Source organism: Ursus maritimus, unplaced genomic scaffold, assembly GCF_017311325.1.
Source record: "Ursus maritimus isolate PB19 unplaced genomic scaffold, ASM1731132v1 scaffold_23, whole genome shotgun sequence".
In the NCBI taxonomy this organism is placed as follows: Eukaryota; Metazoa; Chordata; class Mammalia; order Carnivora; family Ursidae; genus Ursus; species Ursus maritimus.
In genome coordinates this window covers 3,892,269-3,907,310 of record NW_024424786.1, presented here as the reverse complement: position 1 = coordinate 3,907,310, position 15,042 = coordinate 3,892,269, and the positions used below count along the sequence as shown (strand labels likewise).

The 15,042-nt window shown below is 43.1% G+C and overlaps 1 protein-coding gene across 1 annotated transcript; it reads right to left on the bottom strand.

Annotated features, from left to right (window-relative positions):
- Positions 1-11,146: 11,146 nt before the first annotated feature.
- LOC103682377 (calcitonin receptor-stimulating peptide 1) lies at positions 11,147-12,262 on the bottom strand. Its single transcript, XM_008711968.1, has 3 exons — positions 12,177-12,262; positions 11,718-11,855; positions 11,147-11,366 (listed from the first exon to the last, which is right to left on the bottom strand). The coding sequence occupies exons 1-3, from the start codon at positions 12,260-12,262 to the stop codon at positions 11,207-11,209; spliced, it is 384 nt and encodes a 127-aa protein (XP_008710190.1). The 3' UTR covers positions 11,147-11,206.
- Between the last annotated feature and the right edge of the window lie 2,780 nt (positions 12,263-15,042).

Genomic DNA, 15,042 nt, shown 5'->3' with positions numbered 1-15,042 from the left:
TATAACTGGAGTTCAGAGTGGGAAGGAGAGCGTGGTGAGAATTGTGGCTGGAATAATAGGTGCCACATCATACAAAGTTTTGTGGACTATATTAAGGGTTACGTATAGGACTTGGCCATTGTTGGCTGCCTTTAGGAGGCAGGAAAACACTCCTATAACCTTCCCAGATCTACAGAAGAACTAAACTCTCCACAAAGTCTCTAGAGTACCTACCCCACTTCCTTTATGAAAAAAAATTAATCTTATCATTGTCCTGGCAAGCCTGAGTAGGAGAGATGGAACTCAGATGGACAGTGCTTGGCCCAGGGCCCAACAGAGACAAGGACAAGATATTTGTTAGCTCTATCCACCACTTACATGCAGCAGCTGTATATCCAGAAAAGTTTCAAGAACAGTGTAGAAATATCTAAGAATACGAATAATTAAAGAGCCTTCTCCCTTATGACAGATACATTCTTGAGAATGAATAGATAATTTTGTAGACTGGATTCAGCTAATAAGATGGCTCATAGAGAGGCATCTGGATGACTCAGTCCATTAAGTGCCTGCCTTCAGCTCAGGTCATGATCACGGGGTCCTGGGCTTGAGCCCCACATCAGGCTCCCTGCTCAGCCAGGAGTCTGCTTCTCTTTCTCCCTCTGCCACTCCCCCTGCTTGTGTTCTCTCACTCTGTCTCTCTCATTCTATGTCAAATAAATAAAATCTTTAAAAATTTTTTTTAAAAAAGATGGCTCGTAGAAAACCAAGTCAAGCTAGGGCTATCATAGTAAAGAAAATATGATTTCTTTTAAATCCCCAACAATAACCAGTTCTGCTTAAGAGGTGTGTTCTCAGTCACAGCCAGTTCTCTCTGGAGGGTCTGCCCAAGGATGAGTCCCTTGAGAACCAAGTGAAGCAGGAGAGCAGAGCAAGTGAACTCTGCTTACTTTGGAGGAATTTTCTAAAGGAAAGATCCAAAGATAGAATGAGCTATCCCAGGAGATAGTGACCTCATAATTTAAAAGGATACTAGAAGATGACTTGGGGGATGTTATAGAGAAGATTCAAGTGTGTGGGTTGGTCCACATGGCCTTAATGGTTTTGTCCCATCAGAAGAATCTTAAAGGCAGAAAGAATGATGTTAAAACAGTAACTATAGGATAGAAAGCATTGAGAACGCAGACAGAGAAAGAGGCTGGTTGTAAAAAGCACTCAATAATGAAAAATAACAGAGGACTTAATTTTGTTTGAAGTAGAAGCAGCTTATGCCATTGTACCTAATCTGATTGGGGCTTGGGAACCAGGGGAAAGAATTCTGACAGCGTGTCCTTTCTGGGAACTGTGGCTTCCAACTTGAACTCAGGTCTGCACATGTAACTGACTCCACTGAATAGGCTTTCCCAAAATTGGGATTGAGTAGAATTGTCATCGTGTGGATGGATATTAGTTATCCATAGCTGTGTAGCAAATTACCTAAAATTACCTAAAATTACCTAAAAATGTAGCAGCTCAGAAGAACAAATATTCATTATCTCACACAGATTCTGAGAGGCTCTGGGAGAGGCTCAGCTCGTAGGTTTGGCTCAGGATCTAGCCTGAGGTTGCAGTCCAGCTCTCAGCTCTAGAGTCAGATCTAGGCTCAAAGGTGCAGAAACCACCTCTCAGCTCTCTCATTTGGTTGTTGACAGGCCTCCATCTTCACTGCCTCTTGGCTAGAGACCTCCTTTCCTTGACACGTGGACCCCTCCATAGCCTGCTTGAGTGGCCTCATTTCATGGCATCTGGATTCCCACAGAAGGAGAGATTAAAGAGGGAGAGAAATGTGAGCAGGTGAGTGAAATAGTGCCCCAAAAGGGAGCAGGATTTGTATCTAGAATACATTAAGATCTCTTACAACTGAAGAAGATAATGTGCTCAATTAAAAATGGGCGAAGTAGTGGAATTGAAACTTCACAAAAGAAGGTAAACAAATGACTGATAGGTACCTGAGAAGGTTCTCAATTACCACCAATCCTTAGGGGAATAAAAATTAAAATCTATAATGAGGTACTGCTACAGTATTATAAGAATGGCTAAAATTGAAAAAGCTGAAAATATCAAGCCTTGTCAAAGATGTGGGGAGCAAGGCAAACGATCATAAATTTCTGCTGAGTAAAATGGCTATGCCATTTGTAAACCGGCACAGTCAATTTAGTTAAAACAGGCATTTGCCATGTGATTTCTAGCTACTTATGCAAGAGAAATGACTTCCACTTGTCATAGAAACACTTGTACATGAATGTTCATCAGAGTGTCATACGTAACAACCCAAACTGGAAATCACATGTGTCCAGACAACAGATTTTGGTATATAATGGAATGATACTTAACACTTTTTCCCCAGTGTCTTGTAATTAATATCCAACTAATACCCAATTAATCCCCCCAAATAGTTATATCTCATATATGTAACAGTATAAGTAAATCTCCCAAACACTATGCTGAGTGAAAGAAGCTCGATACAAGAGATTACATACCATCTGTCTATGGAAAAATGAATCCACAATGAGAAATCACATCAGTGATTGTGTAGGGCAGGTTTGGGAAATATTGACTTGAAAATGAAATGAGGAACATTCTGGGATGATGAAAATATCATATCTTTTTTGTTAGACGGATAATTGTTACATAGGTTATGTGGCATACTCTTGGTAAAACTCACTGAAATATAGTTCAATGTATATAATTTTATCTTTATACTTTATTAATGTTGTTTATAAAGGTAAGAAAAAATAAAAATATGTAAACCTAAAAGGTTTAGCATGCAAGGGAAGGGGTAGTTCAGAGAAACAAAATAGTATTGGGAAACTTTATTGCCTTCTCTTAGTCTTTGCAAGATCAACGACAAGGCAAAAATAATATATATGAATAATATAATTAGCCATTTTTTTAACCTATAGATATAGGTAGATAGATAGAGATATAAATATTATCTCAGGGAAAAACTGTTTTCTTATATCCTTGAAATATTTATGGGAAAGAATCACATAATAAGCACTGTAGAAAATCTCCATTTTCCCAAGTAAAAAAATTGTATATATCAAATGTCAATGCAAAAATCTGGGACTGAATAACTAAAGTATAATTTAAATTTATTTAAATGCTCTTCTTAATAACTTTTAAGTTATTATATAACTTATATATAACTTAATAACTTTTAAGTCACAGTGCAAATGAAAACAAAAATTATAGACTAAAGAGTTCGGTCTTTACATCTCATTATATGACACATCGTTAAAAATAAACTTAGAGATAAGAATAAGAGCCTTATAAAGTTTCATAGTTTATTTATAACTCAAGTATTTATTAAAGGCCTATCATGTTCTAGGAATTTTTCTAGATTCCTGGGATATAGCCAAAGTTACATGTAATTTCCTTCATAGAGTTACATTGCTCATGGAAGGGCATAGACAAAAAAGGAAAATAAGTACATAATATTGCAGATAGTGATAAGGTTTTTGGCTAAAATAAAGATAAATAAAGATAGATGGAGAGTGGTGAGAGAGGGATGTCATTTTGTATACAGTACTGAGGGAAGACAGTCGTGAGAAGGTGATGTTTCACCAGAATTCTTTTTTTTTTAAATAAGTCTTGTTGTTGTTTTTTTAAGATTTTATTTTATTTATTCGACAGAGATAGAGACAGCCAGCGAGAGAGGGAACACAAGCAGGGGGAGTGGGAGAGGAAGAAGCAGGCTCATAGCGGAAGAGCCTGATGTGGGGCTCAATCCCATAACGCCGGGATCACGCCCTTAGCCAAAGGCAGCCGCTTAACCGCTGTGCCACGCAGGCGCCCCGTTTCACCAGAATTCTGAAGGAAGGGAGGGAGTCAGTCATACACACACTGGGGGCATAGCATTTGTAGGCAGAGAAGACAGTTCAAAGGCCCTCAGGAAGCTGGCAGTGGAGTAAGCAGTGGGTTAATTGGCAGGAAGGGAGATTAGAGAAATGATACGGGGTCAGGTCATGCAGTACCTCTTAAGCTACCATAGAACTTTGACTTTTACTCTGAGTGAGATGGGGAATCTGCAGAAGATTTTGAGCAGAGGAGAGACATAATCTGACTTATATTTTTAAAGGATCCAGAATTGTCTGCATGAAAAGGGGAGAAACAGGGAGATCAGTTGGGAGGTTGTTATAGTTCATGTAAAACATGATGGAGACTTGGATCAGGAAGAGTCAGTGGGGGTGGGAAGAAGTGGTTAAATGCAAGTAATCAGGACAAAGAGAATATATGCAATTTAATTTAATAATTCAACTCAGAAATCTAGGAAGAGACCAGCTCAAAAAATTTTCAACAATTTTCTGGGAGAAGGAATTAAGTGGTCAACAAAGAAATTAGTGAATTAAAAAGAAGAGAGATGGCAGAATTGAAAAATATTAAATCTCTTTCTTGAAAAATTCAATTAAATAGAAATTTCTGGTGAAGTAAGTGAGGGAAAGAAAAAGGGACAATAAAGATATACCACATCCAGAATGAAAAGAAAGATATAATGTCAAATATGAAGATTTTAAATTACAGTAAAGAAGTACAATTTGCTAATGCATGCAAAAAAATTTAAAATACCAAATTTCACAGAAGTATATGTAAATCAAGAATAGATAGAATAACGATAGAGTAGAATAACCATAGCAGAAATTGAAAACCTTAAGAACTCTGTGAAAAAACCTAAAACCTAAGGGAACTCTATAAGAAAGTTTTACAGATGAATTATAGAAAACTTAAATCTCAGATAGTTTTCATTGTTTTTTACATTGACCTGAAGTACATTAAAATTTTGAAAGTTTGCTAACTCATTTGATGACCTTAGCATAGCCCCAGTATTAAACTTAACAATGGTAGTACAAAATCCTTAATAAATCACAAGTGCACTGAATTTGGAAGTGTATTTTAATACATCTCTTCTGACCAAGTAGAGTTGCTCAAGAAGCAGTAAAGTGATGTAAGACACCAGACTCTGGAGCCAGATACCTAGGAATAGTTTTACATCTTGATATGGATCCGATAGCCGAATGCCTTTGGTTAACCTGTTTAATGTCTCTGTATCTCAGTTTCTTCATCTATAAAATGAAACTATGATGCTATCTATTTATGCAGTTATTGTAAAGATTAAGAGTTAATTATGTGAAGCATTTCCTAGAACCTAGCATGTAGTAAGCACTCAAAAATATTAATTGTTATTATGAGTTTCTATGCCTGGAAATGTATTATCATAATAGTAAGTCAGAGGAGAAAAGCCCTAAGATTATTGTTAGTACCAAAAGATATTTTGATAAAATTTAATATTCATTTATGATTTTTAGAAAACTCTCTTGGTACACAATAAGAAGACAGATACTTTCTTAAGATGATAATGAAGCTCCATTTGAAACCAGTAGCCTTCATCATCAGGGATAACTGTAATCATTTTCGTCTCAACATTGTCAGGAAGTTCTACGTGATACAAAAACAACAAAAATAGGAACAAAGATTTACTATTGTTTACAGATGATACAGTTGTCTACCTGGAAAACCCAATGCCCACCAAAATTCAACCAGGATTTTTAAAAAATTGACAATTAGGGGCGCCTGGGTGGCACAGCGGTTAAGTGTCTGCCTTCGGCTCAGGGCGTGATCCCGGCGTTATGGGATCGAGCCCCACATCAGGCTCTTCCGCTATGAGCCTGCTTCTTCTCTCCCACTCCCCCTGCTTGTGTTCCCTCTCTCGCTGGCTGTCTCTATCTCTGTCAAATAAATAAATAAAATGTTTAAAAAAATTGACAATTATTCTTTCTTCTGGAAGAATAAATGTGTAAAAATTGCCAAGAGCATTTTGAAAAAGAGAAGCCGAAGTGCCTTTGTCCTACTAGTAATGCAACCATATTACTAGTACATAGGCAATTATCAGTGGAGGAGAAAAGAACGGCCAGAAGGAGTTAGCATATAAGGATAGTGTTACAAATCAACATGAGATCTGCTGGTTTATTTGATAAATGGTGTTGGGAAAAGTACACATAATCTTATTATTAATAAACTCTATCACACCTTTGGGGTTGTAAACACTATGTTCTCAAACCTATCATATTGTCAGGGGGTATTTGCACAGCCAACTTTGGACCATGCATTTGGAGGTGATTCCAAAAGCTAATGGCTTATTGAGCGTGGTATATTAATTCCATAACAAAAATTCTTGATTCGCATATTTCACCTGCCAGTTTTGTCGGTTTTTGGATGACATAATTTGAGGCCATGTTGTTGGGTGCATGTGTGGGTATTATCAATGTATCTTCTTGCCATTTGTTCCTTTTCCCATCACACGACTCCTTTCCATTTCCAATAAATTTTTATTTTTTTGCCTTGAATTCTATTTTGATCCTAGATTATGAACTTATTTCAACTTGTTTTCTTCATATTTGTCACATAACTTTTACTACCCAATTATTTTTTATCAATTCTGAGTCCTTTTGTTCTAAATGTTTCTGTTGTCGAAAAAACATGGTTGTATTCTTTAAAATTGTACAAACTGATGGTCTTGGTTCTTAATTGGTGACTTACCATTATTCTAAAGCTATATGAGCATTTATTACTGCCATCTTTTCTCAATTGTATATTCATTATATATTTTGGGGGTCTTTTTCATGCTTTCCATTGAACAGAACAGATATGCCTTGGGCATTTTAAATTTATACATTTAAAAAATTGATGACAGTTGCCTTAATATAGGACTCATACTTATGAAATTTTTTCCTACTGAACACATATATCATGACCATTCATATACCAAGTACCCAGCTCACACAATAAAACAAAACTTTCATGGGTGCTGATTGAATACCCCTCTTATTGACATTCAGTTCCTACCCTGTAAATTTACTTATTTTAGAATGTGGTGTTTATTCTCCCTATGAACCTATATATCCATAGGTTTTGTATAGTAATGTTATTCATGTTTTAAATTCAATACAAATAGGGTCATCTTGTATGTATCCTTTGAAACTTGCTTTATTTTGTACTCTATACTATGTGAGATTGATCCAGGTTGGTACGTATATCAATAGCCACTGCTCTGTAGTGTGTTGTATATATCCATTATATGCGTAAACCACTTCAGTATCTATGGTACAGATGATCAGTTTCAGCAGCAGGAGATTGGAACCAAAACAAAATGAACATTCTTTAAGTCGATTTTAGGGAGACAAAATGCAAATGAACTCATAAAAAGAAACAAAATGGCTAATTTGGACATTGAGCCAATTGACATAAAACCCAAAATCTCAGTAAGAGGAAAAACAAGCTGGCTGTGGTACCAAAAATAATTCCACCAAGTAATGACCCCTGTATTGGTCTGCTCTGGCAGTCATTACAGAATAGCACAGGCTGGATGGCTTAACAACAGACACATATTTCTCTCAGGTCTGGATGCTGGACTTGCAAGATCAAAGTCCCATCAGCATTGCTGTGTAGTGAAGTCTCAAATACCGTCTACTCGCTGTGTCCCCACCAGGCCCCTTCTCTGTGTGTGCATGGAGAGGGAAAGAGAGAGATCTCTGGTATCTCTCTGTTTTTATAAGGACACCAGTGCTATCAGATCAGGACCCTATGTTAGGACCTCACGTAATCTTAGCTGCTTCCTAAAGGCCCTATCTCCACACACAGTCACACTGGGGGTTAGAGCTTCAACATACGGTTCGTGGGGGGACACATTCACTTTGTAACACTTCAAATCATATCTACCAGTTAGCTTTTGCCACAGATATATTACATATACACAACCTCGAAATCTTCGTGGCTTACAAAAGCAAATACTTATTTTTCTTGGTCACGGGCGTGTAGTGGGGATGAGGATGATCTCAGCTGGTGTTGGCTGCATGTGGATGTAGACTGTGGGTCAGGTTCAGGTCCAAGGGCCTCGTTTTGGAGTCCAGGCTAAGACGGCAAAGGACACCTAAGCATGTACTTTTCAAGGCGATGGCAGTATCACAAGAGCACAAAACCCAAACACACAAATACATTTCAAGCCTCAACTTTACCACATCTACCAACATTGCATCAGCCTAACCAAGCCTACTTAGCTAAGCCCACCGTCAAGGGGCAGGGATGTCCATTTCACCAACCATGCGGCCGTGGCAAGACTCAGCATATATAATATGACCATGGCACAGTGAAGATTTGGGAGCAGTAATTCAATCAACCAGAGCACCATATGTCATGGTTTGAAGGTTCGTTAGTCAAACTCTAACTCTGTGGGCTCTGGGTCAATGGAAAGGTATCCAGAGTTCTGGTGGGAATTCAATGCAGTATTAGCTTAGGTATTGGTGAAGTTGCTTTGGATCCCAGACTAAATAGGTTTCTCAGCTCTTCCCCCTTCTGATTTGAACTTACTTACCTAGTCTTAGGTATCACTCCTGAGACCAGCCTGCCTGTCTGCCTTGTTTACAGCATGGGAGGAAGAAAAGCTGGTCAGATGAATCTGGAGGAGGAGAATTGTAGGAAGAGAAGGGTGCTCAAACCAGAAAAACAGGCCATGTGGAGGTCTTGAGGCAGGAGGCAGAGTGGCTGGTGGCCATTGCAGAAGCACCCAGGCGTTTGAAGGGTTCATGGTCCATGTGTCTGAATTGCTGAAAATGATGGCCCTTGCACAGTTTGTCCTGAAGAAAACCAGGCTGAGAGGGGACCTGAGAATTGACAACACAAAGAGAGGAGACATAACTCCATTCATTCTCTCATTCTATTAATATATAAATATTTGAGTGCTACCTTGTGCCAGGCATACTGCTCTGTGTATTGAGAAGTAAACAATTAAAAAAATAGCCATATCCCTGTTCATGTGGAACTTACACTGTTTGTGGAATGGCTTACAAACATCACACTAATTAAATAAAAAATATATAATATACTGTAATAGAAGGTAGTAAGAGGTAAAGAGAAAAAAAAATAAGGCAGAGAAGACGGTTAGGGTGTGTTGGCAAGGTGAGGTACAATTTCAGAGAGGATGGCCAGGATAGATGACATTTGAGTAAAGGTCTGTAGGAGATGGGGTCATGGCGTGGATGGCATTTTGCAACAGGTACAGCAAGTGCAAACACCTGAGGGGGTTGGTGCCTGGGAATGCAGGTTGAAGCATAGCAAGAGGGCCAGTGTGTGAGAGGGAAGTACAAGATGAGGCCAGGCAGGTGATGGGTTGGCGGGAAGGGGAGGGGAGGGAAGATCAGTGAGGACCTTGGGAGCCACTGCAATGCCCCAGGTGTTTACTCCATGGAATGGGGAGTCAATGGAGTACTTTGTGCATAGAGGAGCCATCTGGGTGATTTCCAGCAACAGTGGGTGACAGTGTGGAGTATAGACTGAATGGGCACGAGGGTCATAATTCTAGGGGCTCCCGAGAAAATAACTAGAGTCAGTGGATAGAAGGGGGTGACTTTTCCAACTAAACGACCTCACCTACGTGACCATCCACCAGTGAAACTGTCTGCACTGTCACCCTGGGGCCAGTCAGCAGCATGTCACTGACAGTCCCAGCGGATGCCAGGGACGCTGACGCTGGGAAATTCCTGCTTCAGGTAAGGTGTTAAACTCAAACATCCCAGACTCCTTCCAATACTGAGCATCTCTGATGCCACGGCATATATCACCCCAATCTCCCCCAGTTAGAATGCAGGGGTTTTGTCCCTTCTGTTCATCGCCGTATTCCTGGGGCCTGGGATAGTGTCCAGCAAATAGCAGCCACTCAATGAGTACTTGTTAAAGGTATGAATGTGTCTGTTAAACATATTGCAGGCTTTTGAGCAACATACTTTTCTTCTCAGCACCCCAGAGAATAAGAAAAGTTGGACCGGCTGGCACCTGCTGACCTTTCCAGGCCTGCCAGTCTGTGACAGCATCTCAGACTCTGAGCCATTTTTCTAAAGGGCTTTGGGGACTATGGGGAGTAGGAGAGGTCCTTATGGGGAGGAAAGGCAGGGCTGGGTGAGGGCAAACCTGAGTCAAGGGGAGTGCACAGATAACCTCTGGTGCTGGGACCAGGGAACTCTGAAAATAAAGGGGAATTGTCTCTGAGATGTATAGAGTTCTAATTCCGGTAAGGGATAGTGAGGACCCATCCCGTCCCAAGCCTGTTGCATTTGCTTCATGGGTCAGCCTGCTCACAAAGCGTTCACAGGTCTTTCGGCTTTCCAGGGAGAAACACCATAAACAGCAGCAGGGACTCCGCTTAAGTGTGTCGAAAACCCTTTCTTATCTTGATGAAGTTCAGCAGTGACAACATTTCTTCAAACAAAGAGTTCCGTGCAGGCACAGTATTTATTATGTGCCCCCAGACACCCACCGGGCAGCTCCTCCCCGTCCCCCTGAGGTTTCACAGGATTGCCAACATCAGTAGGTTGGCTGACTGGACCCATGTTTGCTACCAGAGAAGTCAGTGAGACATGCTGTTACATTGATTGAACAGTTAAATACAAAAAGATGCACACTTGGTAATTGCAATGATTTTATTCTATCTTTATTTAGCTTTAGTTTATCTCAGACAAGAGTGTTTTTAATATTAAGCATGCATATGTAGGTGTCTTCCATGCTCCTTATCCTATGAGTTGTATTCATTATAAATTAAAAGAAGTAGAGTTCGCTTCATGATGACCTAGAAAAAGAAAAGAACAGCCAGAATTTAGTAATTTATTAATTGTGAAAATATTGGTATCTATTATCTCATTCAGTCTTATATTAATACTAGCAATAGATACTATTGTTGCCCTTGTTTCATAGATGGTGACATTGGCCCGGAAAACGTGTCTGCCCGGGGTCATACAGCTAATAGAAGGCAAACTCAGTTCATGATCCCAAGAGTTGGCTCTGAATTCAGATGTACATGACGTTAGAGTGTTTAGACCCAAATCATGTCATTACATTTCAAACTCAAATGATGGAGTAATCACAATTATAAACAGATCTCTCTTTTCTGGCAGATGATCTCAATGTCACAGGGAGATATTGGTCAAATGCAGGGGAATGAACCTACATTCTAGGCATTTCAGCTACTGGGACTCCCTGTTCTCTCTGCAGACATTGGAGTGGGCACATTCCCCTGTGGATTTTTTCTATTATGTGGGCTCTCGGAGGGTTAAAATGTGGACTGCACCCCTGTAATTCCCGGTGTTCCATCCTCCCATCTGACACTAGAAGGGCAGTCACCTTCTTCCTGGAGTCCTTTCACTGCTTAAGCCCTAAGCTCCCTGCGGCGGCGATTGTAGACTTTGAAGCCCATGCTAGTAGGCAGCAGGTTGGTGTTTGCCACACTTCCGGCCCTGCTCAGCACGCCGCCCAGCCAGTGGGCCACGCAGGTGGCAGAGCTGCAGGATCTCTTCTGGACAGTGACTCTAATTAGCAAGATGGAGAAAGAAGAAAAGACCTGTCAGTGAGAGGTTCACACTTACCTCCAATGCTAGGAAGTCCCCTCAGTACTACCAGCCCAGTTTCCAGAGTGGGGGATTTCATACCTTCCCCAACTGCTTTCAGAAAGAGATCTTTTTCCATGTGCTCTAACCAGTCTCTGTGTGACCTCTATTGTCAGTGGAGCCTGAGAATAGCTGGGTCCCAGGCCGAGGTGAACAATGGCAGTTTGCTGGCCTCCTGTCCAGCTGTGTTCTCTCTTACCTCTTGGGATATGCCTTCCTGGGCATGACAGGAGGGAGGGGATGCCCTGAGCTTAGCCGGGTGGGGAGCCTCACCTGGAGCCCTCAGTCTCCTGCTCCTGCAGCTGCTCATGGACCTTCATCTGCACATAGTCCTTCATCACTGCAGCCAGCAGGAGTTGCAATTCCCCTTCGTTGCGCGCAGCAGGGTCTGGACGACTCTCCAAAGCAGACCTGTGAAGGGAAAGAAAGCCCAGGGCAAGCTCTGAGTCCCTGCCTGCCTCTCCCCAGAATAAGCAGCCAGGCTTCCTGGTAAAAACAACAAAAGCATTCTGTGAGACTCAATGAGTTGTATGAAACTTATAATAAAGAATATTGTATATCATTGCTATTTTTCAATTACGTCCTACACATTTTTATATCAGAAAAATATACACTCCCCTGTTGTCCCCTTCACCAGTTGGTAAACTTTCAGCATATTACAATTCTGAGGAAGGGATTGTCTGATCCCAGGAGCAGTGAAAGGGGAGTGCACTCCTGACATGGCTGTCTTACCTGAATGGTGCTGCCTGGAGGACGCCCACCTGGTACAGAGCCAGGATGCTGAGAACCAGGAAAGGAGAGAACTTCCAGAAGCCCATGATGCTTCTCTGCAAGGGAAGAAAGATGTCATCTTCTGCACCAATTTGAAGTTCTATGAGTCCAAAACCCTGGGCTCTAGTCCTGCTTCTACCTATAACTCCCTGGCATGGTGGCTTCAGGGTGGTCATGTCATTCCCTTTACTCACCAGGGAAGTGGACTGCTGAAAGATCCAGTGAGCCTGTAGCATGTATAGTTTAACAAAGACGGAGGAGTAACAGCAAAGCTATCCTAGCAAGACAACTGGGCAAAGAGGTCCATAGCCCCCTCCCCACTATCCTACACACTCTCACATTCTTCTCCTGGTCAGGTCTCCATTGAAGACAATCTCTGAACACCCTGTCACTGAAGCTACTCTCATACCACAACCCAGAACTGTCTTCTCTGCGTAGGGCTTTTGCTCATACCTGCCGGGGCATGGAGAGGTAGCTAAAAAGGGAGTATCTCTACTGACGGAACCTTAGAGAAACTGAAGAAACAAATTCTACTACTCACCTGCTCCGCACTCTGACAAAGAATTCCCTGCAAGAACCAAGCTTAGCAGAGTCTTAAATTGGGGCTAGGACTTAAAGCAGGGGGAAAAGCTCCCAGAACACACACATGGGGCTTGCTGTTCAAGGCTACCTGCCTCTAGGTCTCTGAGCCTATTTGCCACCCACTGAGGCTGGCCAAAGTTCCGAAATGATTTCCCAGGGAACACTAGGCACAAACAGGATCCATGAGCACCCTTGCGTCCCACTGTGTGCGCGGTGTCCGTGGAGCTCCAGCGTCCTGAGTGCAAGTGCAGCAAGAAGAGAGAGACTAAAGCCTGTCTCAGTGCAGAGTGAAGCAGGGAGTCCCGGAACAGAGACCGTCCAGAGTTACCTGAGGCAGGATCCTGGGATGAATCCGGGAGTAACAGAGATTTTGTGAGGAAGAGACCCAGACAGAAGTGCAAAGAGACTCTCAGACACTCAGGAAGAGCAGCTACAAGAAAGACAAATGCAGAAGAGGGAGGGAAGAAGAAGGAGAGTTAGAATCATACCGCTAAGCTGGAATCTCGGGGCTCACCTGGCAGCAGGCAGCAGGTGGCTTGGAGCACAGGCGGCGGCAGCTGCGGCAACGTTGGTGTCAGGCGATGGCGCTGTGGAAGTGGCAGAGACACTTGAGCGGAGCGGTGGCTCTGCTGCCTCCCAGCACCAGCAGCTGCTCTTATTCCCGCCGCTCTGGGTCTGGGGGGGGTCCAGGAGCTCTGAGCAACCAATGAGGGGACAGATCTCGTACCCCAGTGGATCGTGTCACCCATTTACGTCCAGAACCTAGAACATTCCGCGGGACCATCCCACTTGTATTTGCATTGAGGTCACTGATGGGAGTGGAGGGAGGGAGAGGGATAGTGGGGACCGAGGAAATATCCCCTTAACATGAGCAGGAAGTTGAGGGCAGTTTGACGTCATGGTAAATTTCACCTGTTTAGTTCCGCTGGGTTTGGAACGTGTGCCCCTCTCCATCCCCAGTGGTGCTGTCGTAAGGGGCGAGATGCACAAAGCAGGACATCCTAGCTCTCCAAGTTTGACCCTAGAGGCCCCGTCTAAGTGAGGCGTGGACGATTAACAACGTGCAGCAGCGTTGATTCTGGACCCACGCAGGGTGTCTGGTTCGGGTAGCAGGAATCACAGAGGGGCAAAGCTCATGGGAAAAGCAAGAGATGAGAGTGATAGCAAGAACGTTATCAGTAGAACTCAATTCCAGGTGGTAAGGTGAAGGGCAGTTAACTTCTCAGCACCTCAATGTACTCATCTTTGAAATGGGGACCATATTCCCAGCTTGAGAAAATGTTGTCGTGAGTAGCCATGTGCCTGTCACCCAGCTAGGGAGGGATTTGGAAGAGCCCTCATGCCCAGAGACCGATTCTGTGAAATTGCGATCTCAGTTTTCGGATTCCCACCTTGTGTGGCTTCCCGGATTCGTGCTGGGTGGTCTGTCAGGTGGGTTGGGAGGAGCTGGAAGCCCTGCTGGGCCTGAGCCTGAAGGTGTTAGACACCGAGGCTTTCCAAGCCTCCAAAAGACTTCTAGCCCTTCCTCTTCCTATCCTGTCAGCCAGCACCTCTGGCTCATCAGTCTGCTGGAACCATTTGCCCCACTGCCCCTCGCTTCTGGCTGCTGTTTGCCAAGTTTTCCCAGTGGCATGTAATTCCAGCCCTTTGCCCACTTCCCCCACACTTCAGTCCTCCACTAGAGAGCACAGTGCGCTTGAAGGCACTGAAGAGTCCCTGGGGACACAAGGCTCACACACAAAGCTTTCACACAAATTCATTTCAGTCTCCAAACGTGTGCGCACTCCCAGGAGCACAGGCCGGCACACGGGGTCCAACACACCGGGCATGTACGTGGGTTCACTCTGAATCGCAGCCCAAGCTTCTCTCTGAGTCTCTCTCACGGAATCACATGCACACATGGTATGATGATCTGCTGAAATCATACCTGCACTCACTCTCAATGTAAGTGTGCTTTCTCACTGTAGCACCTCCACTCTCTCCTGGACACACCAGCGGGAGGGTTTTAGGACCCCTCCAATCTGATCTTTCCACTCCCAGCTCTCCTGGAGGTCGTAGGTCCTGACTTGCTGCCCTCAGCACTCTTGGTGCTGAGAAAGAATTTTCTCGCTGTTCCCAGGATCAGAGTCTGAGCGAAGCACGTGAGCCTCAACCTCTACATACTCTCCCCCGGCAGCAAGCGTCGCCGTGGCGGCAAGTGCGGCCATAGCGGCAAGTGTGGCCGCGGCGGCAAGCGTGGTCCCCA